Source organism: Suncus etruscus, chromosome 18 (assembly GCF_024139225.1).
Source record: "Suncus etruscus isolate mSunEtr1 chromosome 18, mSunEtr1.pri.cur, whole genome shotgun sequence".
NCBI classification, from domain to species: Eukaryota; Metazoa; Chordata; class Mammalia; order Eulipotyphla; family Soricidae; genus Suncus; species Suncus etruscus.
Window position 1 is genome coordinate 6,254,019 of NC_064865.1, and position 26,636 is coordinate 6,280,654.

At 34.6% G+C, this 26,636-nt stretch overlaps 1 protein-coding gene across 1 annotated transcript; it reads left to right on the forward strand.

Annotated features, from left to right (window-relative positions):
• On the forward strand, positions 1–26,584 carry SLC25A27 (solute carrier family 25 member 27). The gene is made up of 9 exons (XM_049765527.1): positions 1–293; positions 2,674–2,865; positions 4,394–4,478; positions 7,016–7,138; positions 11,645–11,757; positions 15,039–15,123; positions 19,414–19,506; positions 20,005–20,107; positions 25,619–26,584. Exons 1-9 carry the CDS (start codon positions 188–190, stop codon positions 25,688–25,690), a joined length of 972 nt encoding a protein of 323 aa, XP_049621484.1. The 5' UTR covers positions 1–187; the 3' UTR covers positions 25,691–26,584.
• Positions 26,585–26,636: the final 52 nt, after the last annotated feature.

Sequence of the window (26,636 nt, forward strand, 5' to 3'; positions counted from 1 at the left end):
TCCTCTTTAAACCTGGGACTTCTAGGTCATCCCCGGGGTCGCTGGGCACACCTGATCGAAGCCAGGGAGACATGGTTCCCTGCTCGCCCCCCGTCCATTGAGGCAGGGCGGCCCTGGCAAGGTGGGCCAGGCCAACTGGGGGCTCCGACCAGAAAGGGGGTGCCTTGCAGTCCTGTGTTCCAGCTGAATGTCGGTGCCAGAGGACGAGGAGAGGCATTTGCCGCTGGCCCAGAGATGGCCCCGAGCGAGCAAATTTCTGCTGTCCGGCTGTGCGGCCACCGTGGCCGAGCTAGGTACCCTGGCCCCCAACTCTGGGCCTTTCCCGGGAGGGGTGCTGCTGGGTGGGGGGACCGGAGGGCGGTTGGGTCTTGGCCCAGGTTGTGCAGCCTAGTGCTGGCGAGGTTGCACCTGTCCAACAGCTGGGACCGGTCAGAGGCAAGACCTAAGTCATCTTGTTGGGTCCAGAAGGAAGAACTGGAGGTCACACAGGTCTTTTTCTCCCCAATTTCTTCGTGTTATTATTGTGCCTGCAAATCCTTTCCAAAGATCCATGGGTGATTTGATTATTTCTCTCTTAAGAATCATTTCCCCTCTCGTGAGTATGGCCTTTAAAAATAAAAGATCACAATCCACTTTTCATTCTTGGGATTGTGGGTTTGGTAGACTGGCACCCACGACATTGTATTGGGGGCTCCAAGTTATGGTGGTAATTCCGTTATTGTCTAGCACATATTTATTGACCATCCCTCACTTCATTGCAGAAATGTCACATTCTGAATTGCCTGCTACTTGACTTCTCTGCACTCAAGCGTACTGTATTTATTTGCAGAATCTGAGAAGTCAATATTAGATCAACCCAGGCTAGGAAGCAATTAGCTGCAATGCTATTTGACTAGGGACTGACTGTTGAGATAATGGTTGAAGACCCACTCCTGACTTAATGTAGCTGATTGAAGAGACACGCAGAAACAGAGATTTACTTGATGCTACTTGTTATAATGAGTTTTATTCAGTATTATAAGAACATAGAGGTTGGCCACTGTACTCTGCGTGAGTCAGATAAAAATGAATAGGTTACCTAGAGTAGAATTGTGAACCAGATAATGTTTCTTCCAAGAATTCTGTGAAGAGTGTTTCTTGTGCAATCTTCACTATATAGTTTGATTACTCTTTTATTTTGTCCATTAAAAAATTACAAATAACTACAAATATGCTGTCATTTTTCTCCTAAATGAGTTTATTTTGTAATACAGTGGAGTTAACTTGTGACCTGTTCTTTCATTCTTTGTGATCCTCTGTTCTCCTTGGACTTTTTGCTTATCTGTTTCTTCCAAAGCAGATGAAGGATTTTTACTATTGTCTTCATTGAAGTACAACAACTATAAAAATATAAATTTCTGAATAATTATACTTGTAATTATTGTTTAAATGATGCTTGTCCCTGTGACAATAGTTTCTGTAAAGCAACATTTATTTTTTTTTAAATCTATGAGAAATTATGATAGAAAGGAGGTGGAAAATCCCATTTGAGATGCTTTTTGTGTACCAAAAGTCTGACCGAGAACCTAATACATTACTTAAGTAATCTGGAAGGGAAAAAAAGTTAATTTTGAGACATAACCTCTGATAATTTAGATGCTCCTACATAACAAGATTGTTTTCATATTTCATACATTAATAAAGCATTTATGAATTGTTAATATAGCAAGCTACTTCTATTTTAATGAAAGTCTTTATAACCTAGTACTTTCCAACAATCCAGTGAGAAGACTCATTTTTCACTTTTTCCTTACTCTACTTTCTTTGGAAAAAGGCATGTGTGATTTTTGTAGCAGATGGCAGCCATCAAAAAGACATATAGTGTCAATATTAATGGTCTTACCTGAATCTAATCTGTTTCTATAGTTTACATTATATATACATATATATATACATATATATAAAGTTGTAAGTTTACTTATATAGGAAAGTTATTTCACTGTGTTTCAAAGTATTATTTCTGGAGTTAATAAACCTGTAATAATTCAAGAAAGTTTCAAGTACAGTTCTTATTAAGATGCAATGCATAAACATCAGTGCCAGATAAATAACTCAATAAAAACCTAAATTGAAAACATATTGAGCATGTTATTTTTACATATGAAAGAGTGCATCTTGAGCTCCATATTGCTGTTTTTGTATCTCAGAATACAGGTCAATGATTTATTTGCATGTAAATATCACCTATGAAATTAAGGGATTCAAAATCATCTGGATGAAAATTCATTAAGACACGTCATAAGGGATAGTTTCTAAAAGTCACAGCAGATCTTAATAATTATGGCCACAGTCAATGGGATAGCGTGAAATATGGATTACTTTCATTACAGCATACAATATTCCCAATAGAAAAGTATCTAAGAGATAGCCATATTTAAATTTTGTACAGTAAGCTTAAGTTTAGGAGTGCATACAAATGGTTTGTTAAACTCTAAACTCACCTCAACTTTCTGGCAGTCCATAAACATAGGACTAGGAGATTTACAATTTTTATGACTTCTGTGATTCTGGAGTATTATTAAACTTAAAAAGGATTCATCTCATGGGGGGAAATGTTAATCTGATGATTTTAGTACTTTTTCTCTGAATGTTGTGTATGGGTACCCTCCCCTCATTTTCTTTTTATTTTATTAGCAACCTTTCCCCTCGATCTTACAAAAACTCGACTCCAGATGCAAGGAGAAGCTGCCCTTGCTCGGTTGGGAGACAGTGCAAGAGAATCTGTTCCCTATAGGGGCATGGTACGCACAGCCTTAGGGATTGTGCAAGAGGAAGGCTTTCTAAAGCTTTGGCAAGGAGTGACACCCGCCATTTACAGGCACGTAGGTATTTATCTTGATTCTAGCTGGTAAGTTTTGGTATGAGTTCTGTTTGTCTCCTGATTTGCGTGTAGCTGTGTCTCAATTTCAGCTAGTTTTAGCCACTAACATGATCAATGAATATATTGTCTTTTAAGAAATGGAAAATTAACTACCAATTAAGGAAATGATTGCTTTAGCTTTTAAGAAAAAAAACACATATGGAAGTATCAAGGGGTTAAGTCTCATAGTGACTGTAATTTATTTTATTCATTTTTGTTTGGGGCCACACTCAGGACTGCTAAGGGCTAATTTCTGACTCTGCACTCAGTGATCAGTTTTGGCAGACTCCGTGAACCATATGGGGTGCCAGGGATTGAATCAGAGGGCTATGTGTAAGGTCAATAGCTCTAACCACTCTACTGTTTCTCCAGCCCCCATAATTTATTTTAGAAAGCAAAATATGGGGCAAATGTAGCAGAAATTTTAATTAATAAATCTCATTAGCATATATAAAAAAGTATGTTTTATTTTCTTAACTGTATGTTTGGAATTTTTTCCTAATAAAGATTTCTTTAATTTTACAAATTAGAAAAATGATATTTTTCTTTATTTCTGAACCTTTAACCTAAAATAATTTTTTGTTCTTTGGCAATAATATATATATATATATATATATATTACTGTAGTGTTACACTTTACCAGTTTCTATACCATATGTTAGAGACCATGTTATTGTGAGATTACAGAAGAAAACTATTCCAAAAATAAAAAAAAAACTATTCCAACTTTGGTACCAGAGAAAATGAAATGAAGAAAGTGTTGCCTTAATTCCCCAGCTTAACTAACTAGTTTTATAATATTTTAATTATCCTTAAGAGAAAATAGTTGAAACTACACTATAGCCAAAAACAAGAGTTGTGGGGTATTAAGCTTAGAGACATCAGTATGTTAACTTGTCTACCAAAGGAGGCAGTATGCAGTCACAGCCTGCCTTCTTAATCACAAAAGTACCCAGTCAGATTTTTACCAACTTATTATTTTGAAAGCTTCAGTTTCTCTATTAATTTATATTAATTGCCACATGATTTTACAATTAAAATTAATTTTATGTTTGACACTTGGCTGCAAAATTACCTTAATATATTAAACTACCTCAATGTAACAAAGCATCTAATTTATATTTGTTGAACCAAATTGTACCAAATCATGTTCCATATATATGCTTAATGGTAGATGAAATGACAGCCTAGGACACTTGAGGAAAGAGAGCACTTTCCATAAACATATTCTTTTAGTTGAGCCTTCAAGCCTAGTACGAGGTAGCAAAACAAAGAAGGGAAAATCTGTTCAACAAAATCCAAATAGCAGATGAGAAGTTCTGACACTAAAAGAGGCATGCTACATGTGAAGAAATCCTAGAAGGCTATATATCAGAAGTGTAGGGCACATGAGAGAAAGGCATAGGTGACCAACTAAGCCAGGTTACTGTGTCATGTTATTTAATGAAACATCTAACTGAGCTCACCTTTCAATGTTCCTTCTGTTTTATACAGTGTACTCTGGAGGTCGAATGGTGACATATGAACATCTTCGTGAAGTTGTGTTTGGTAAAAGTGAAGATAAACATTACCCTCTTTGGTAAGGCTTATTTTGAAAATATTGTACAATTGTGCCTAAGCTTAAGTATTAACCTATTATATAAAATTGTGTAGCCACTATATTTCTGGTTTTGTGGATCAAATGATACGACGACTCTACAGATTCTATAGCGATTACTTTGAGAAATTCTATGCTACTAAACAAAAGAACCTGAAAGAAATAGATAAATTCCTGGACTCATAACTTCCCAGGGTTGAACCAAAATGGTTTAGAATATCTTAACAGAGCTATCACTATTGAGGAAATTGAAAATGTAATCAAAAGAGTTATAAAAAATAAAAACCCAGGCCCAGATGAATTCACTAGTAAATTCTTTTAAACCTTTAAAGAGGGCCTACTTCTGAGGCTCATTATACAAATAATCAAAGAGAAGAAAGAGATTTAAAAAAAAATCCCATACACAATTGTGCCTCAGAAAAGTAAGTACCTCAAAGTCAACTTCACTAAAAAGGTGAAAAATGTATTCAAAGATAACTATAAAATACTTCATCAAAAAATATGATAAGACACAAGAAAATGGAGACATATGCTCTGCTCATGGACTGGAAGATTAACATCATTAAAATAGCAATACTTCCCAAAGCATTGTACATATTTAATGCTACCCATGACATTTTTTCAAAGAAATGTATCAAGTACTCCTGAAATTCATTTTGAATAATAAATGCCCATGAATATCTGAAGCAATCCTAAGAAAGAGAAGATGGGAGGCATCTCTTTCCCCAGCTTTAAACTATACTCTAAGGAAATAGTCATTAAAACAGCATGATAACATGGAATAAAGGTAGACCCTCAGATCAATGGATCAATAACTGAGTATTCTGAGACTGACCCTCAGTTATACAGTCAATTCATATTGAATTAGGAGGCAAGAAATACAAAGTGGAAGAAGGAAAGCCTCTTCAACAAGTGGTGTTGGGATAACTGGTCAACTACATGCAAAAAAATGATCTCAGACCTCTCTTTAACACCCTGAAAGTCAAATCAAAAGGGATTAAAGACTTGGACATCAGACTTGAAATAATAAGGTACATAGAGGAAAACAAAGGCAAAAAAAAACCACTCCAAGTCAGTGAAATTAAAGGTGTCTTCAAAGATGAAGTGCCACTGTCCAACCAAGTAGAAGCAAAGATAAATGATATAATGAATAGAATAACTTATTACATATACAAATAGACTCTAGTAGTAGCATATATAGACCTATTAAAAGTATCAGGAATAAAAAAGAAAAATAGGGAATGAATCATAAAAGTCAATTCACAATAAAACCCAAATGATCTATAATGTAAAATATTCTCAAGGATCAAACCCAGGTCTGTCCTGGGCAGCTGCATGCAAGACAAATACCCTACCACTGTGCTATGGCTCTGCCCCCTAAAAGTAAACTTTTAACTATTAAGATTTAATGGAATGTAACTTACCTGATGTTAGGTATTTCTGCCATTGAGAAAAGTGAAGACAAAAATATTGATGTGGGGGCCAGAGTGATAACACAGTGGTAGGGCATTTGCCTTGCATGTGGCCAACCCGTAACAGACCCAAATTCAATCCCAGGCATCCTGTATGATCCCCTAAGCCTGCCAGGAGCGATTTCTGAGTGCAGAGCCAGGATTAACCTCTGAGAATCAGCAGGTGTGGCCCAAAAACCAAAAAAAAAAAAAAAAGTTGAAGTGATTTTCTCAGCTTATGTATTAGTAGTAGAATAAGAATTTGAGCCCTCTAATTCACTCTTTGAATAATGTTTTAGCTCCTCTCCTTCAAGAGACTATTGTAGTAATCTAGGTAAAAGTTATTTGGAGCCTGGCCTGAGACAAAAGTGATTGGAATGGAAAGAAGATGCCACATGCCAGCAGGTTTAAATATAACAACACTCCTGACTTAATCACTCCTGACTTTGGGAACTATGGAGCACAAACAAATCTAGGGACTTCAGAAAAGGCTTTTTTAAAGAGTGGCAATTCTCCTTCACTTTGAAGCAGTACTAAAATGAAATGATTTATGAGTTTTAACTTGCTAGCTTTAATCTGTTAGTCTAATTGCATCTAAACTGGTTTTATTTCCCTGCAGTCCAAATGAAACTACTATTAAATTATTCGTTTAGGTGTTATATGTTTGAAACAATTGCCCTTCCTGTGAATTTTAGATCAGCATGCCCCTGAAAAATCTCATGTCAAATTTAGTCTCTGGTAATCCTCTAATCCTCTCATCAGTAAACAGATATTTACTTTCCTCTGTGAAACATGTTAGGGTATGCTCTTTTGTTTTGTTTTGTTTTGTTTACTTCATCTTAAATCCTATACAAGGGCTGTATTTGGTACAGCCAATAAATACTACTCTTGATATTTATTCATTATAAAATGTATAAATGTATTACATTATTATTTATAAATCAATTAGTTAATAATTAATGAATTGATGAATAGTTAGTGATTAATAATCATTGATTGTTAAATTTATTCATTATGAGTGTATTAAATCATAGTGACCTTTAAAAATGTATTTCCTTTTATAACTAGGAAATCAGTGATTGGAGGAATGATGGCTGGTGTTGTTGGCCAATTTTTAGCTAACCCAACTGATCTAGTGAAGGTTCAGATGCAAATGGAAGGAAAAAGGAAACTTGAAGGAAAACCCTTGCGGTAAGTTCTCGAATTGATGTTTTTACTTTCCCCTCTGCTGCCATCATAATTGGAACACTTAGCAGCAATTGAAGACATTTATGTAATCCATCGATCAAAAAAGTTGTTGATTTTGATTCCTCAGGTTGAAAGTTTGGTTAACTTAAGAGAGTATTGTTCTCTGTATGGTAGGGTTCTCCACTAGTTATATGAGTACAGTGTTCTTTGCTACTTTTCACGGTCAAATCAGCTAGATTCCCCCATCACGCTTGATATGCAGTCTATTTGTTAATATTTGTCCTAGTCTGAATCCCAATTTTGCAATTCTGACTTGTGGTTGTAGAGTCACAGCATTTCTAGTTCCTTCACCTTTTTGTTGTTCGTTGTTTGCTTATTTATATTGAGGGGTATAGTTCTTTTATTTGAATACATACAGTATTATCCATTTGTAACCTTATATGTAGGTTTCACGAATGTCTCGTATTAATAGTTACAGCATTATAATGACATCTGCATCTGCCATATTGTTATGCCCATATGACTTTGTAATTATACAACTTGTTACATGCTCTTTTATTATAAAAGTCTGCTTTTCTGGGGCCGGGAAGGTGGCGCTAGAGGTAAGGTGTCTGCCTTGCAAGCGCTAGCGTAGGACCGACCGGACCGCGGTTCGATCCCCCGGCGTCCCATATGGTCCCCCCAAGCCAGGGGCGATTTCTGAGCGCATAGCCAGGAGTAACACCTGAGTGTCAAACGGGTGTGGCCCAAAAACCAAAAAAAAAAAAAAAAAAAAGTCTGCTTTTCTGGGGCCAGCGTGCTAGTACAACAGGTACTTGCCTTGTGCACAGCCAACCCAGGTTTGATCCCCAGCACTACATATGGTCTCCCAAGGCCTGCTATAAGTAGGACCTGAAGTGGGTGCGCCTAACTACCAAAGTATCTTTATTCAAAGGATTTTATGTTTAGTGATTTCTTAAAAGTTATTTAATCAGTTTCCTCTGAGTAAAGGGTAAATCTGGCAGATTTTTCTCTTCCTGGAGATGGAGATCTAAGATGCTTTGAACCAAGAGGTCTGCTGATCTGAACATTGGATATGATCCTAAGTAAGCCAAGAAATTAGTGCAAGATCTCCTTGGGAAGCTGACCACTGCTTTTTTCTCTGCTACTTCTCTGACTCATTAGAAGTAAGGTTGGCCTGTGGTAGTCTCGGTTACTTTCCAGTCTTCTAAACAGAAAGAATGTGCAATCTCAGAGGAGCAAACAGTATTATTTTGTTTAACAAAAAAAATAACAATCCCAGGTTCCATTTAGTCATCTTATAATCACTTCTAATTACTAAGTAGCAGGAAGAGGTAACATCAGAAAGTGAAGCAACTGCTAGAATTCAGAAATATCTAATTGATCATCTCAGTCGCCCAATTATTTCTAATATGGAAATGTGGGTTTTGATAAAGTAGTACAAATCTTTGATGTAGTAAGGAGAATGAACCTTGATAGAAGATTCAAGTACCATCTGTACCACAATTTGGCTCTGTAACTGGTCAATTTGTGAACTAAGTTTCCTCGGGTATAAATTGTAATTACAATAATACACAGTTTATAAAGTTTCTGAAAATAAGACATAGCTTACGTATATAAAATATTCAGTTTTCTCATCGTTGTTTTGATTTGCATCTCCCTGATGATTAGTGATGTGGAACATTTTTTCATGTGTCTTTTGGCCATGCGTATTTCTTCTTTGTCAAAGTGTCTGTTCATTTCTTCTCCCCATTTTTTGATGGGGTTAGATGTTTTTTTCTTGTAAAGTTCTGTCAGTGCCTTGTATATTTTGGAGATTAGCCCCTTATCTGATGGGTATTGGGTGAATAGTTTCTCCCACTCAGTGGGTGGCTCTTGTATCCTGGGCACTATTTCCTTTGAGGTGCAGAAGCTTCTCAGCTTAATATATTCCCATCTGTTAATCTCTGCTTTCACTTGCTTGGAGAGTGCAGTTTCCTCCTTGAAGATGCCTGTAATGTCCTGTAGTGTTTTGCCTATGTGCTGTTCTATATATCTTATGGTTTTGGGGCTGATATCGAGGTCTTTAATCCATTTGGATTTTACCTTTGTACATGATGTTAGCTGGGGGTCTAAGTTTAATTTTTTGCAAGTGGCTATCCAATTGTGCCAACACCACTTGTTGAAGAGGCTTTCCCTGCTCCATTTAGGATTTCCTGCTCCTTTATCAAAAATTAGATGGTTGTATCTCTGGGGAACCACCTCACACCCCAGAGAATGGCACACATCACAAAGAATGAGAATAAACAGTGTTGGCGGGGATGTGGAGAGAAAGGAACTCTTATCCACTGCTGGTGGGAATGCTGTCTAGTTCAACCTTTATGGAAAGCGATATGGAGATTCCTCCAAAAACTGGAAATCGAGCTCCCATACGATCCAGCTATACCACTCCTAGGAATATACCCTAGGAACACAAAAATACAATACAAAAACCCCTTCCTTACACCTATATTCATTGCAGCTCTATTTACCATAGCAAGACTCTGGAAACAACCAAGATGCCCTTCAACAGATGAATGGCTAAAGAAACTGTGGTACATATACACAATGGAATATTATGCAGCTGTCAGGAGAGATGAAGTCATGAAATTTTCCTATACATGGATGTACATGGAATCTACTATGCTGAGTGAAATAAGTCAGAGAGAGAGAGAAAAACGCAGAATGGTCTCACTCATCTATGGGTTTTAAGAAAAATGAAAGACACCCTTGTAATAATAATTTTCAGACACAAAAGAGAAAAGAGCTGGAAGTTCCAGCTCACCTCAGGAAGCTCACCACAAAGAGTGATGAGTTTAGTTAGAGAAATAACTACATTTTGAACTGTCCTAATATTGAGAATGTATGAGGGAAATGTAGAGCCTGTTTAGGGTACAGGCGGGGGTTGGGTGGGGAGGAGGGTGATTTGGGACTTGGGTGATGGGAATGTTGCACTGGTGATGGGTGGTGTTCCTTTTATGACTGAAACCCAAACACAATCATGTATGTAATCAAGGTGTTTAAATAAAAAAAAAAAATTAAAAAAAAAAAAATTCAGTTTTCTTACATAAATAATGTCTTTTTTTTTTTTTGGTTTTTGGGCCACACCCGTTTGACGCTCAGGGGTTACTCCTGGCTATGTGCTCAGAAATCGCCCCTGGCTTGGGGGGACCATATGGGACGCCCGGGGATCGAACCGCGGTCCTTCCTTGGCTAGCGCTTGCAAGGCAGGCACCTTACCTCCAGCGCCACCTACCCGGCCCCCATAAATAATGTCTTAACTACAAGTATTATCTTTCTTGAGAATAAATTTCCCTGTAATATAGTAGCAAAATGTCTGCACAATAAATGTCATGTAACATTTTTAGTCAGTGAATAAGCTATATATCAAGTAATGATAGTATTTTGACTCTCTAGATAGAACCAAGACTTTTTACAAATTCCAGTGGCTTCCAGATTTGGTTTATGATTCAAGTACAGTTTTAAAAATTTGTTTATAGATAATTGTCTAAAATTAAAATTAACAGCATTTCATAAAGCCCAAAATGTATTCAATTTTAAATGCTTTTATATAAGTTATTACTTTTGTGCACAAATATGTTTTATGAAATTATGAGAGAATTAAATTTTAACATTATTTAGTGAAATTACAGTTTTCAGGTTTCCCATACTGATAAAATGTTCTCTCCTACATTTATTATTAAATACATGTACATGTATGTATATGTAATATTACATGTGTGTAATAATATAAAATGGCAAGAAATGAATTTAGATGTGTTTATACTTTTCTCTCCTACATGTATTAATACATGTACATATACGTATATGTAATGTTACATGTGTGTAATAATATAAAATGGCAAGAAATGAATTTAAATATGTTTAATAATCTGAGAAAAGTATTATAATTATATAAAGATTGTCATAAAAATTATTAAATGAGGGGCCGGAGAGGTGGCGCTAAAGATAAGGCATCTGCCTTGCAAGTGCTAGCTAGGATGGACCATGGTTCAATCCCCCGGCCTCCCATATGGTCCCCTCAAGCCAGGGGCGATTTCTGAGTGCATACCCAGAAGTAACCCCTGAGCATCAAACAGGGTTTGAAAAAAATTATTAAATGAGTGGTTAGAGTTAAGATTTATTGGGGAGGGCATTTGTTTTCTATTTTACCAACCCCTGTTTGATCCCTTGGCACTGTGTTTGGTACCCTAAGCCCCACCAAGAGTAACCTTTCAGTATAGAACCAGGAATAAGGCCTGAGAAAGGCCACATATTATCCCCACTCAAAATTAAATGAAATGGCCCTTTTCAAAATTTTTAATTTATATGGAAATATGAGTTATGAGGATTGTTTTAATTCCTAACAATTCTCAATAATTAAGATGTTTCTATACTCCAAATCATACCATCTAGGGGTGAAGAATTTCCAGTTGGACCCCATGCATAAAAATGTATATGTAATTTTCACATTTCATTTGTTTTTTTTAGATTCCGTGGTGTACATCATGCATTTGCAAAAATCTTAGCTGAAGGAGGAATACGTGGGCTTTGGGCAGGCTGGGTTCCCAATATACAAAGAGCAGCACTGGTAAATATGGGAGGTAATGGAAACTTTATTGAATTTTGAGCTCTTAAATGCCTTACACCATTGTAGTATTTATATCAGGAAAAGCAAACACTTTAATTTTAGTATTATAGTATATTGGTAAATCTCTCCTTCTGGTCTAATATAAATGGATATTTTCCCTAGACCATTTGCACTTGATCTTTTGATAACATATGAAAAGGATTTTCTCAATTTGTGGCAATAAGGAGATAAAGTCAGATATTTTCTCAGCTCTCCTCTAGAAAGTCTCATTCTATTGTTCTATTATCCTTCTGCAACATAGTATTCTAGGCTGGAAATATAAATGTTTCCTTAACTCATCTCTATCCCTCACTTTATCATTTCAGTTATGAATTTGTTCCATATCAAAATATTTCTTAAAAAATTCACCCCTGGGCACATATAACTTAATCCTTAAAGTTATCATATTTTTGTCATATTTCCCACTAAAATGAATCAGTTAGACCACTGCCATAACCATTGTTCTTTTCCTCCATCTTCAAATGTATCCCCAATTTCCATAGGGATTTATCTAGAGCACAGGCCTGAACATGTTATTAGTATACTTAAAACCCTTCACTGGCATCTCATCACGCAGGATAAAATTCCTAACATGATACAGAAATAAAATATAACATGTGCCTTTGGAGAAGTTAGGAATTCGTTGATTTGAATTGATGTGAAAAATCATGTGCTATATTCATTCTAGAGTAACCTAAAAAATTGTTCTTCACTTCTATACTTTCACCCACTTTCCTCTTTTTCTGTCCATTATTCTTCAGCTTCTCTCTTTGCTGGGGTTAGAATCTAAAACTTGGAACATGTAAAGCCTGTATTCCAATACTGAGCTATATCCCTAAGCCCTTTTGCACATCTTTTAATACACAGCTTAGGTCTCTTCCATCAGTGTATTTTCTTTGCACTCCCCTAACTGTTGTATTCAATGCCCATTTACATGTTTTTGTAGTTCTCTGTGCTTCTGTTACTACCATACCTCATTCTCTGCCCTTTAATTATGCATGGATCTTCTCCATACAATTTGAGCTTCTGAAGACTAGGACAAAGTTTTATCTTTATTTTTCCAGTCTTCATATAGTCATTAATCACTTGATGTATGAGTTAATGATTAAAAAATCCTTTTTAAGAGTTCAGAGAGATAGTACAATGGGTAGGGTGTTTGCCTTACATGTAGCCAACCCACGTTCGATCCCTGGTATCCTGTATATCCCCCAAACAAAAACACTTCCAGAGTGATTCCTGAGTGCAGAGCTAGGAATTACTCTGAGCATCACAGGGTATGTCCTCAAAACTGAAAAAAAAAAGAATAAGAAAAAGAATTCTAAGATCAAATTTATATTACTCCAAGAAACTTAGTGGCTTATAAGAAACTTAAGGCTTAAAGCAGGAAGTAAATATATTTTCTCTTTTTTATTTCTATGTCTACTGTATTATATTGGTAGATATTTCAGGTATCAAGACACTTAAAATTTTTTTAATTCATTACTTAAAAATTTATTGTAGAAAGTCAGATATATGGCTCAAGATACAAGAGTACATGCTTTCATGTGATTCCATCCTGACCCTTCTTGATTTCTGGAGCCAAGGATAGTCCTGGAGCATCGCTAGATGTAATTTAAAAACATAACAAAATGAAATATCTTAAAGGAAGTGTCAGAGCACTTGACTTGTATATGTTGGGCCTGGGTTCAATTCCTGCCACTGTCAAAAATCAAACAAAAACAAAAATTTGTTGAAGCTCATATTTTTCTACCAAGTTCCAATTATTTTGTAAGCATCTTCATTTGGTCATCCAAATATATAATTTTGAATGTACCCAAATTAAACTACTTCTTTCTCCATTCTTCCTGATTCCAAAATATGAAATCACCATTCTTTTATAACTTTTTTTTATTCTTTGGATAATACAAGTTAAGCATCATATCTGTCTGTTTTCTTTCATTTTGTGTCATTTAACTACCAAGTTCAGCCATTTCTGTTTTCCAGATATATTATAAAATCCTCTACTTTTTATCAGATCTGAAGCCATTTTTTTGATCCAGGTATTATTTATCCTCTACTTGAAAACCACAGTCTCCTATCTGACCCCACAGACTTCCCCCAAAGTCTTACACTCCGCTACAACAATGTCTTTGGAACTGCCAGTGCCTGTCATTTGAAAAATGTTAACTGAGTTAATTCTCATTTTTACGAGTTCAACCAATGGCACGGGGTCATGTAAATTATACTCGCAACCATCTTTGATTTCCTTTCACTCAACATTCAATCTGAGAGCTAATTTGATCAATACTGAAACAAAGAAACCCAGAATCTAATCTGCCCAGCGCTCTACAATTCCCTTAGCCAAGTCATTATTGTTCCTTACCAGAATAGTTAAAATTGTTTTATATCTATCCTATTTCACCTCCCTAAAATGTACTCTCAAGAGAATAGCTAGAGTGATCATTGTAAACGGTAACCTAATCAGTTAATCACGTTCTCAACGTACTTCCCCTGCTTCTGCTCTTTACTATCTGAACACTGTTCCTTTGCTAAATCTTGCGTAATGTTGACCAATATTCTTGTTAGTTTTTTAATATGATGAGCTAGCTGATTGTCATCCCAGAGCTATATGCATATTGTTCTCTTGCCTAAGGTATTTTATTTTAACTTTTTATAAAGTTTACTTTCTTCTTCCTTTAAGTTTCTTGTAGTATTGAGATTTCTTTACTGATAACTCTTTAAAATTTTATAAGTGCCATTCTTTCCCACCTCAGATCAATTATTATCTTGTCTTCAGGAAAGTGACTACCATCTGAAATGTCAGTAGCTCACTTATTTATTTTTTCAGGCCACACTAAATATGAATATTTTCTTAATTTTGGCCATGGCTCTTTCTCCTGTTCTAGCACACAGTATTCTAGCACACAAATTCTAGCACATAGTAGGCCTGAAAAATCTATGAAAGGTCAATTTTTTTTTTTTGGCTTCTTTACAGTTTACTTCAGTTCAGGCAATATTATTAACCTCCTATACTACTTGCCTGTTTGCAGTGCTTTAGCAGTTCTTCGTTGTCACCAGGAATGAATAATTTGCCACAGTTTGATTGTCTCTTTGCTATTTCTTTCCCCATCATCCGTCAGTAGCTATAATTTCCTCTAGACGAGAACAAGTGTCTTCCATCTTTTTATACATTTTTTCTGCAACCCTAGCAGATCTATACATAATAATAACATTAATTTTTGATTAAATATTCAAGATTTCTTCTTCTTTTGCCAGATTTAACCACATATGATACAGTAAAACACTACTTAGTATTGAATATACAACTTGAAGAAAATATTATGACTCATGGTTTATCAAGGTAAGTAATTTTTATTTGATGTTTTTCTGTTTCCATAATGGTATAAATTTCAGGTTAATTTTTTTGCCTCTTTTTGGTTATAAGTCTAGTAATATTATCTTAGAGAAAACTAATAGTTAAGATATAAATGTAGATTTATAGTTAATATGGGGAAGAGAGAGAAAGTTTCAGAATGTTTCTCAAAACATTTGTACCTTGTTGGGGTTATCCCAGGGTCAGAATTTTATCCCTGTTCTTCTATTTAAGTCAAACTATGTTTAAGCATTTTTTATGTCAAAAGCAATTCTTTGAATTATATAAAGGCAAACTCTATTCCTTTTCTAAAAAGTGTAGCAGATATCAAACAAGGCAAGTATGAAAATAGTAAACACTAAAAGAAAGCCAGTTATTAATGGACTTCACAGGAGAAATAAAAAATTGGAATATTACAAAGGAGATAGAATTAAATAAGTCTTTTGAAAGGCTATGGCTCTTGACATAAACAGGAAGAATACTACAGGGAGGAGTAGTACCATAGTCTATGAAAATTCTTAATTAGAGTAAGTTCTGTTTTTGATGTCAATCACTCTTACCATTATTATTTAGCTTTTGATCTTGCTCCTATTCTTTACACTATTTATACCATGACTTTCAGCCTTTCTATATCTATGGGAAAGTGGAAACAGAACTATTTTGTGAACACACATTTATAATAAAATATTTACATGTAAATGTTTAGATATAAATATTCTGTACTCCTACAGAATCCAGGTATAACTTAAGAATCAATAACTTTTTTGCAACTATACCTATTAAAATTTCTGAATAAAAACCCAAAATTATGTAAATAGCAGTAAATTATTGATATTTGAAAATACATAGATCTAGATCAAGATTATTTCTAATTTTAGGTTCATGTTAATATTCTCAGAGTAGATTTTCTTTGTTTCCTCTTTTTTAAACAGTGTCAGCTTCTTTGCTGCTAGAGCAATTTATGTGCCATTTTACTCTTTGGTTTTTTGTTCTTTCTATTTCAAACTTTTGCCTGAATATACTCATGAGTTATATGCCATTATTTCTCTATCCAATATCTATGCTTCGTATTTCACAGAAAAAAAGGGATTGGCCTGATTCCACTTTTTCTTAATTCCTATTAAAGTATATATCTTACTTGCCTTACTTTCATCATCTCTACCATATTTTTTCATGTTGTTTGCTCTAAGACTTTTCTTCCTCTGTTTTCCCAGTATTTCATCCTGTGAGATTTCCCCATGTTACACAATTCTTGTATCTTTCGATCATCTTTTTGAATTTAACTTTATTTTTTTGCATGTTTCTATCTTGGAATCTAGTTTGGGAGCATTATATCCAAATCTGTACAATAATCCCACAGTGAAATTGCTATTTATCATTGTCTTTCTCCTTTCTATCAAGATTTTTTTTAAATACCACAGTTCTACCCTAATTGTTATCTGTGTGCTATACACAGTAAGTATAGATATGAACAGCACAACTAAACACTATATTCTATCTGTAATACCAAATAATAGTTTGTCTTGTTCAATAAATAGTTTGGATTTTTGAAACTATGGGATTGATTAGTATTGTACTCCACCAAAAGCTTTTAAAGAAAAGTAGTGGTAGGAGTATATATGATATGTGATATTGATGTAGTTAAAAGTTGCAATCTAAGTAAGTAAATACTACTTTGTGATTGGAAGTTTGGATGCTGTGTTATAGGACAAAATTAATACACATGGAAGCATTAAGGGACTATAACTATATAGTCAGATAGTGTTTGATGAGCCATCAACATTTTAGGAAGACATTCAATAAGAATAACAATAAAATATGTATAAGTATTAACAGTGTTATGGGAATTCAGGTGATAAAATATGGAAGGGAAGCAAAGGAAAGGTGAGGAGTTGAATTAATTCATGGTTAGACAATAATACTTGAGAAAAAGCCCTTTTTCAAAAAATGGGGAACTATTGAGAAATAAACATATACAAAAGTTAGTTCATGCTGTAGAAAGGTTATAGGTGACCGTAATTGTTGAGTGATGCTGAAGAGGATCACCAATTCTAACACAGTGATGATGGAATATTATACACTTGTCTTTCAGATAGCCATTTGGTCTTCTGGAGAGAACAGAAGAGTTGTTCAACCACTCTCTGTCCATTATTAGGTTAGCTGGGCTCTTTGGGGGGGGATTATGAGCAAGGAGTGAGAGAATATAGCAGCAATATACATTATGTTACTAACAATTTGGAAAAATCAGATTCTTTCATTGCTCTATTTTCCATTTAGACCTTTACTTGAAGCTTCTTTACTATATTGCTCTCTCTTCTAATACTTGCATTTCATAGAAACTAGCTAGACTACCGTATGTCCTCAAATTTTTTTTTGATTAGAACAGAGTGAAACTATTGACAGTTGCATCCTGTGCCAAACAGTTCCCATAGACATGACAAGGGTGATTTTGATGTGGTTAGCTTATGGGACTTAAAAGTATTCTTTAATAATGAATTACATGTTTAGGCCAGAGCAATAGCACAGCAGTAGGGCATTTGCCTTGCACGCGGCTGACCCAGGACGAACTGGGTTCCATCCCCTGCATCCCATATGGTCCACCTCTCCACCCCCGCTAGCCAAGAGTGATTTCTGAGTGCAGAGACAGGAGTAATCCCTGTCACTGGGTGTGGCCCAAAAACCAAAAAGAAATAAAAAGAAAAGAATTACATGGGATACTCACATTTTGAAATACAATTTTATTAATATAATACTCTCCTAGAGATAATTGCCATTATAGCACTTTTATAGGAAGGTAAATTGATACGGAGTTTCTCTAAACTTGAAGCAAATAAATCTAGAGTATTTCTTTCCAATATTTTTGGCAAAGATGAAGAAACTGTGTTTTTGTTTCTTCTCCATTAAATTTTTTTCTTCCTTGCTTCTTGATTCATTTTGGGATTTTATTTTATTTGGGAGTACTGGGGATTGGTTTCTGGGTCAACAACACGTAGTGATTCACAGGGGCTATTCATTGCTCTGTGTTAAGGAATCAATCCAGATGGTATTTGGGGCACCAAATGCAGTGCCAGGTATTGAACCAGGACTAGCCAGCCGCATGTAAGGCAAGTGGCTTAATCATTGTAGTACCTCGTTGGTCTGAATAGTTAGTTTCCTAATCTTTGTTAGTTTTTTTGTATGAATTTTTTCATGAATTGAATCAGTGTGAGGCATGCCTTTTACCACTGAAACACATCTTCTGCCCCTTGATTCATTCTGTATGTTGCTCCCATTAGTTTGTTTTAGAACTTACATAATTTTTTGATACTTGAAATATTTCTGGTAGAAATATATTAAAATAAATAAAATTAAACTCTCACAGAATCTGAGACAATAGGGTATTCAATTTTACAGAATACCAGCAAAGAAGAAAGTCTATAAAAGCAATCTGTACATACTGGAATATATATTAGAAAACATTATCTTCTTTCCACAGAGACAAATGCCTACTATGTAGACAAAAAAAAAAAAAAGCAACATGCATGGCTGGGTTATTTGCTTTATTGTCACCACCTCTTTGTGAAGTAAAATTTAGAAAGTAGTCAGGGTAAATGTTTTTCTATATTAACCAAATATTTGTTTGCCTACCTAAAATCATCTGCGACTTAACTTCATTTCTAGAATAAAATCATACTCTTTAATTAATGTTGGCTTCTCTACTGATCACTGCCTTCATCTTTAGTCCTCAGACCGGCCTGACTTGTATAGAATGTATTAACCTTTTGTTTCTTTAATGACACTAACATATTCCTAACACAGGTTTTTCACGTGCTCTTCCTTTTACTTTCAACAATCTTCATTCTAGATCGTCACATAGAAATTTCCTTCCCACCTCTGCTTTCAGGTTGGAAGCCTTTCTAAAACTAATACTCACTCCTTCTAAACTTCATCCCAGTTTTTAAAACACTTACCGGCATCTGAAATATTCTTTCCTCCTTTTCTCCCCAAGTAGAGTGTTAACATTTGATGGCAGGATCGTATGTGTTTTGTGTACTGCCTACCAAAATACTTGATACAGTAGGTGATTGATGTGTATTTGTTGAGTGATAGTTGTTTTATTTTCCCTCCTTCTGTTTAATGAATCAATCTTTTAAGAGAACAGATAATTATTTTAAAGAATATTATTGTAATGAATGAATTTAGTATTTCTTTATTTGTTATTGTTAAAAGCTCCCTTAAGATTTAAAAATTATAAATATTATTTTACTATATTTTAGTGTTTTTTATTTGTATTTATAGTTTCTGTTCTGGACTGGTAGCCTCTATTCTGGGAACACCAGCTGATGTCATCAAGAGTCGAATCATGAATCAACCACGAGATAAACAAGGAAGGTAGACCAAAAGACTTTAGAATTCATGTAATTGAAAAATGTATAATAATTTTCTCTATTGTTCTTATTAGAAACCTATTTGTATGTTTATGTGTTTGAGCAGGAAATTATTTTTATGAAATTTGACTAATGGAAAAATACTGTGCCTTCAGGGAAAAATTAGTTTAATTTAATGATCATATTATTTAGATACAGGGAATTTGTTGTGATGATTGTTTTTGAAAAAAGGCGACAAGTTACAGAACTCTTTCTTCAGGCTTATGGGATTTTGTTACAAAACAGTATATTTCTCTGAAAATTATTAGGTGAAGTGAATTGTAAGTATTAGAACAAGAATGGGATGCAAATATATCTTTATAATTAAAAAAATATTTGCTTAAAAAAGCAGAAAATATTTTACTTATAGGAATTTTTTTTAAAGTATTCTTACTTTTTAATGATTTTTATATATATTCTTTACACACAATAAATTTAATAAAATTGTCTTGTTTCTTTTCAGGGGACTTTTATATAAATCATCTACTGATTGCTTGATTCAGGCTGTCCAAGGAGAAGGATTCATGAGTCTATATAAAGGCTTTTTACCATCATGGTTGAGAATGGTAAAGTTTTATTTTTCCTTCACTTGTTTTTGTTTTCTTTTGTTTCTTTAATTTGTTTTAAGTACAACTTTAATTTTCACTTAAATTTCTTTATATATGTAAACATTTTCTTTTGTGTTTTGCCTGGCTTTACATATCTTAATTTCTTTAATCTTTATTCATATTACCTTATTTGATAGATTAAAGTAAAATAATTCAGGGCCAGAGCAATAGTACAGCAAGTAAGGCTTTGTGCACAGCCAATTTGTGTTTGATCCCTAGCATCCCATATGGTCCCCAAGCACTGCTAGGAATAAGTCCTGAATGCAAAGCGAGGGATAATGCTTGAGGACTGCTGGGTAACCCCCCTTCCCCAAAAAGTAATGTAATTTAGCTGCATCCAAAAATAGGTTGATATTCTGTTGTTATAGTGTCTATATAGCTTTCTTGCAATCTAAGTTGTAAGTAGTATGTTTAGTCAAAATATTTTGGGACAGCTGCACAGATCTTTAGACTGTAAACCATTTATGTTAAGTTATTATTGTTTCAAGTACATTTTATGGCAAATACTGCACTTCCCATTGTTACAAGTACTGCCTAAGGGACCCTGGGGCCACTCCTAGAGAACTGGGCTACATAACCCAAAAATAGAAATCGTTGTTGTGGTACCAATTAGACCCAATGGTCCTGGAGGCCACTAGGTCTATATGCATAGGTTTTTTGGCAGAGAATTGTAATGTTAAGCCATGCAATGCTGTAATTGATTCAAATTGTGTACCCTAACCCCTGAGAAATCTCTCTGCTCAGGTTACTGGATGATAGTTTTATTTAAGTTAACAAGAATATAGAATCAGACAGGCTAATTTAAGTAATATAGTACATATAATAAAAAAAACAAAGTCTTAAGTATTTCATAGTCTAGAAAATATTTAAAAGCATCAATGAATTATATTCTTAGAAATTCAAATAACATTTTCACAATATAATAAAATTGGGGTCAGAGTGATAGCACAGCAGTAAGGCATTTGGCTTGAATGCAGCCAACCTGGGAAGGACTCAGGTTTGATCCCTGGTATCCCATATGGTCCCCGGAACCTACCAGGAGCTATTTCTGAGCACAGAGCCAGGAGTGACCCCTGAGCACCACTGAGGTGGCCCCCAAACCAAAACAAAAAAAAAGACAAATAACAAAAAAAACCTCTCACAATATGATAAAAATTGGGTACTTCCTTGGAGCAAAGTCTATAATGCCTAATTTGGGAATACACAAGTGTCTCAGGTCTTCCTTGTAAGTAAAAACACTGAACAAGAAACCAGAAGTGATAAGTGGTAGGGGAAAGTACATGAATCAAAGAAGATACATAGCAAATAAGTACAGATTAACCTATGGGGTTAAGGAAAATTTTCTTGAAAAAGGAGCTCATGACTTGATAATTTAGTGAATAAATTAGACTTAGCTAGGCAATAAAGGCAGAAAAGAATAGCTGGATTGGGCACTTGAGGAGTTCAATTATGAAAACCCAACAAGCCAAGGCAGAGGATTTGGAGAAGTATTACACAGAGTGAGGAGACTGAGGAAAGGGAGACTCTAAATCAAGAAAGGTCATACTCTTCATAAAAGCAATCCTTGTAGGGTGGACTCTGCATTTTATAAAAATTATTCTGACTGCTATGGGAGTTAAGAAGGCCAGGAATAATAAAAGATGAGAGAGATAAACATACCTTTAAATCAACTTTGACAGTGAGAACCAAAGAAGATAATATCTACAATATTTAGTAGATAGAAAGGTGAAAGGAACATGACCAGATGAGGATGGCAGACATCATGCTGGTGATCATTTTTCTAAATGAACTCACTGAATTATCTCAATAGTCTATTTAATAGTTTATTATCTTGTCTCTCTTCTCTTTAAGTGAGTTTAAAGCATCAAAATTACTTGGCGAGATTAGGTAATTATGAACTCAGAATTAGAGCACCAAATCCAAGCAGTCCTACTCTAGAGGACAGAGTAATCTGCCAGTGATTTGAACAAAATGCTGTGTGAACAAAAAGAGAAATTATATAACTTTACTAAAAAGTCGTGGTAAAATCTTTGTGTTTTGTTTTGTTTTTTGTTTTTGGGTTCCACTTGGCAGCGCTCAGGGGTCATTCCTGCCTCTGTGCTCAGAAATTGCTCCTGGCAGGCTGGGGGGACCACATGGGATGCTGGGATTCGAACCACAGTCCTTCTGCATACGAGGCAAACACCCCACCTCCATGCTATCTTTCCAGCCCCCGTAAAATCTTATATGTAATATTTTATCTCATCTATGAAGGATTCATGGTTTGTTTTTTTTTTAAAAAAAAAAGCATGATAGGATATATAAGTATCAAGTCATGTATTAACTCAGTTTATTTGAAGAGAACTTTGAAATTTTGCTGATTCTGAAGAATATATCCTTGGAAACTTGAGAGAAATAGAGTAGTGGTATTTTTAACTGCCAGTTGAAGGACTGGTACTGATACCAAGAATATTTCTGCTGCTCTTCAATAGATGGTATGCTTGGATCATATGATAGCACTATATATTTATTTTTAATTATAAATGATGAATAATATTCCATAAAATATTACTCCTGTTTTCACTGGACCATGGCTATATAAAGATCAAAAACCACTATTCTAAGGTCAGATTGAGAAGCAACTTGTGAATGAAGTTTAGTAGTTTATATATAATTATAGTTAGCAAGCAGCAACTTAAACATGAAAAGAATGAACTTAAATTTGTTTGGAAAAAAATTATTTTGGTAACAGTATATTAGATGCATGAACAGTAGGATTGGGATAGAGAGGTAGAAGAGTGGAAGGGTTCTTTCCTTCAAGTGGCCAGTGTGGATCTGAGCCAGGCACCTTATATAGTCCCAGGATGAACTGTAAGCTCAGATCCAGGAGTAAGCCTTGAGCAACACAAAGGGTGGTTCAAAAACAAAAAGGAAAAAAAGAGAGAAGAAAGTAAATTTTGAGAATGGTCTAGGAGAGCTAGGTGATGTCTAAGGAATTGCAGAGTAGATTGATTCTAGGACATTAATGGTTATGTTCACAGGACTTTGATGTAGAAGCTAAGGGAGGGAATGTATATGTTTCTAGTATATGAATACTTTAGAAACTATGATAATGTATGAATATGATAAAAAAAATCAGGGTCTGTATGAGCCCATTCATTTATATAGGAATACTAAAACCACTTAACATTACTTTTTCTTTATATATGAATCATAATATATTGATGACAAAAATGAGTGCATAATATGTGATAATCTTACCAAAAAAGTAAAATGAGTGGTATTCTCATTTTTCAGATGAAACCATGGTTCAAAGTATAAAAATCATGTTTTGGTTCACAGCTAGTATGGGACACAGATGAGAATCTACACCTAATTGATCAACTCTAAACCCATGCTCTTACTTAACACAGGATCTTTCTGTTTGTCAAAATCCTATAGATGGTTATGAAACATTTTTATAAGAAAATAAACTGATTTTCAAAGGAAATGGTTGACTCTGACGATCTAAGATACTTTGCAAAGATTGACTTTGAAACCAAAGATCATCAATATTGCCTTGTTGATTTACCACATTTGCATCACCTTGAACTTAGACATCTAACTGAACATTGCTTAGAAAGTATAATTTCATTCAGCTAACTTCATTAAAATTTATTATTGCATCACATTACTAGCTCATTCACATTAACAAAAACATTTGGCAAATACCCAGATGGTGATGTCATCTGAACTATATGTATACTCCTCGGATAGAGAGCCAGATTATAAAAAAAAAAAAAAAAAAGCTTTCTTAGTACAGAATAGCATGAAGAACTTAATTCTAAATTGGATATTTGTAAATATCAATTTACAAGAAGGGTATTATTCGAGGTGTTCAATTCCATAATGATAGGCATAAAAAGGGACTAAATGCTTTTCCCCCAGTAGTTTTGCAAGATGCAGATCAAAGAAGACAAAATGGATACATACATGCTTAGAATATTTCCGCATTTATAACATTTATAATTTATAGAATATTTCCACATTTATAATATTCTACATTCATATGAGGAAGAAACAAGTAAACATGTAATATTCACATGCTCCTCTGGACAGAGGCTCAATATATTTTATTTACACACTATTCATGTTATTTGACTATATAACCTATCTTTTTCAAGACCCACCTATTTCCCAAAGCCTTCTATCTATAGTATGACCTCACTTTGCTCAATCCGTGATTTACATTTATTTTATTTGCATATAACTTAGTTGCTATGATAAAGGAGTCAATTATCAGAATCCTAAGAAATGCTATAATGTCCATCTTAATTACAATATTTGCTCCCTGTGATTGATAGATGTAATACTGTGGACTCACTTCATTTTTAATGTCAAAAACATGACATTGTCACAGCTCCATATTCTTTATTTTGTCTATATTTTCATCCAGTTAAGTTATTAAGACCTTTTCTTTTAAATCCATTATTTAGTAAATTTTCAGTCTACCAAAATAGCATACTCAATGCTTCCAAACACACACATATATATGTATATATATTGTTTTGTGGCATGACCTCTCTAACCAATTACAATTAACAATTGCTTAAGCATGAGACGATCTCTAATATGAGAGAATTTCTCTCTGATTAAGGTCATCTATCACCCAAAACAGGAAGTTGATTCATGACACCTTTATTCTGCTACTTTAAATTTATTCTGATTTTTTCTTTATGATTTTAATATTTGTATTTTCTATTATTGACTAATCATCATCATTACTTAATTTATGCAACTATTACATCTGTACTTAAGCTATTCAAGAATTCATAGACTGGAAGGCCTTTTTTCTATTTAATCTGAATTTGTATAACATTTATTATGACACATGATGCTGGGTTTATAACCTGTCAAAAGATAATCTTTCATCTTCTTCACTTTCACTTTCAAATTACTACTGCAAGTATGGTGTTTGCCTTGCACATGGCTAATGTAGGTACCATTCCCAGCATCCCAAAGCAGCTCCAGGAGAAATGTCTGAGTGCAGAGCCAATTGTAACTCAGGAGTATCATCAGGTGTGGCCCCAAAACAAACAAACAAAAAAACCAAATAATTAAATTTCTCCTTATTATGTTTCCTATACTAACTAACCTTAGAGGATCCCAGGCCTAGGATTCAAGCATACCAAGTCTTTTACCCAGTAATAGTTGAGAACATCAGAATGGAAGTCCAAAACCTATGTTTAAGCTCTACAACATATTGATAAATGTTTAATTTCTAAGCCTTTGTGTTCTCATCTGTAAAGTAGGATAATAAGGACCTTTCTTTGCTACTATAAATTCTTCATAGAAATGTAATATGAATATTTTGTTTGAGAATTAAAATTGCTTTACAAAGATTAAATATCAAATTCTTCAGCGTACTTGAATTAAAGATGACTTATATAAATATGTGTACATATATTCTTGATTTGAAATATGCACTAACTTCTTTGGTTAATCTTTCAGACCCCTTGGTCACTGGTGTTCTGGCTTACCTATGAGAAAATCAGAGAGATGAGTGGAGTCAATCCATTTTAAATCCATAAAGATCCAGTCCTTAAAGAGACAGTGAAGTATCACTGAAAGATGAACATCTGCGACCTACTCCCCCTATCCTTTCTACCTCTTTAGGAAGACACTTAAGAGAGACTCTGATGTAGGGGGGCAGCAATTTATTTTTCCTTGGAAACCCAAGTTTTCTTTGACTCCGCTTTTTGTTCAAAAGCAATCAGGTTGGATCACACAAGACCACCAAATGAGACATCCAAATGAGCACATCATTTTCTAAAGAAGAACCAAATCTTGATCAAGTTCTTATCTCAGGCAAGAAGATTTGGCCTTTGAGATGCTATGTTATGCTGATGAGTCTGCTTAAGAAGTGCCAGGAAGGAGACATTTCAGATCTGAAGTAGACAAAAAGTGTGTTTAATAACACACCTATAGAGAGAGAGATTAAAATTATATTTAACCTGTTATGTCAGTATTTGTAGTTGAAATTTGATCACATTTCTGTTAAATGCACATATTGTACAGTAGAGGGCAGCAACTAAAAATTCACGAATAAACATTTTGAGTTTACCTCGTGTTGAAGGGAGTTAATGTACCTTTTCTTGTCAGGAGCAGGAGAAAACTCTAGTTGATATAATGTTTGGATTTCAAGAAAAGAAATGTCCTTCTGTGCCTGCTCCATCATTTGAGTCAGTTTAATGGTTAATATTACACTACATCTGCTAAACACTTCCTGAGAGCCACAGACTGAATCTGGACGAAAGCATAGAGTGGATATGCCTGATTACATATCTTGGTTCCAACTTGGATTTGTGGCTAGCTCGGAAGAATCTCACAATATTTTAACAACGTCATTATTTGATTAAAGCTTAGAAAGCTAAATCTTTAAGAAAAAAGTAATGTGTTGTCGCCGGTCTTTCAGTGGTATTTTAGCTTTTAAAAGCTAACTGAGGTGAAATCTGTACGAGATGAATTT

Coding starts and splice junctions, on each gene's coding strand:
- SLC25A27 (XM_049765527.1), top strand. CDS start 188: ATGTCGGTGCCAGAGGACGAGGAGAGGCATTTGCCGCTGGCCCAGAGA. Junction 294..2,673: donor GGCCACCGTGGCCGAGCTAG/GTACCCTGGCCC, acceptor TTATTTTATTAG/CAACCTTTCCCCTCGATCTT. Junction 4,479..7,015: donor GATAAACATTACCCTCTTTG/GTAAGGCTTATT, acceptor TTTTATAACTAG/GAAATCAGTGATTGGAGGAA.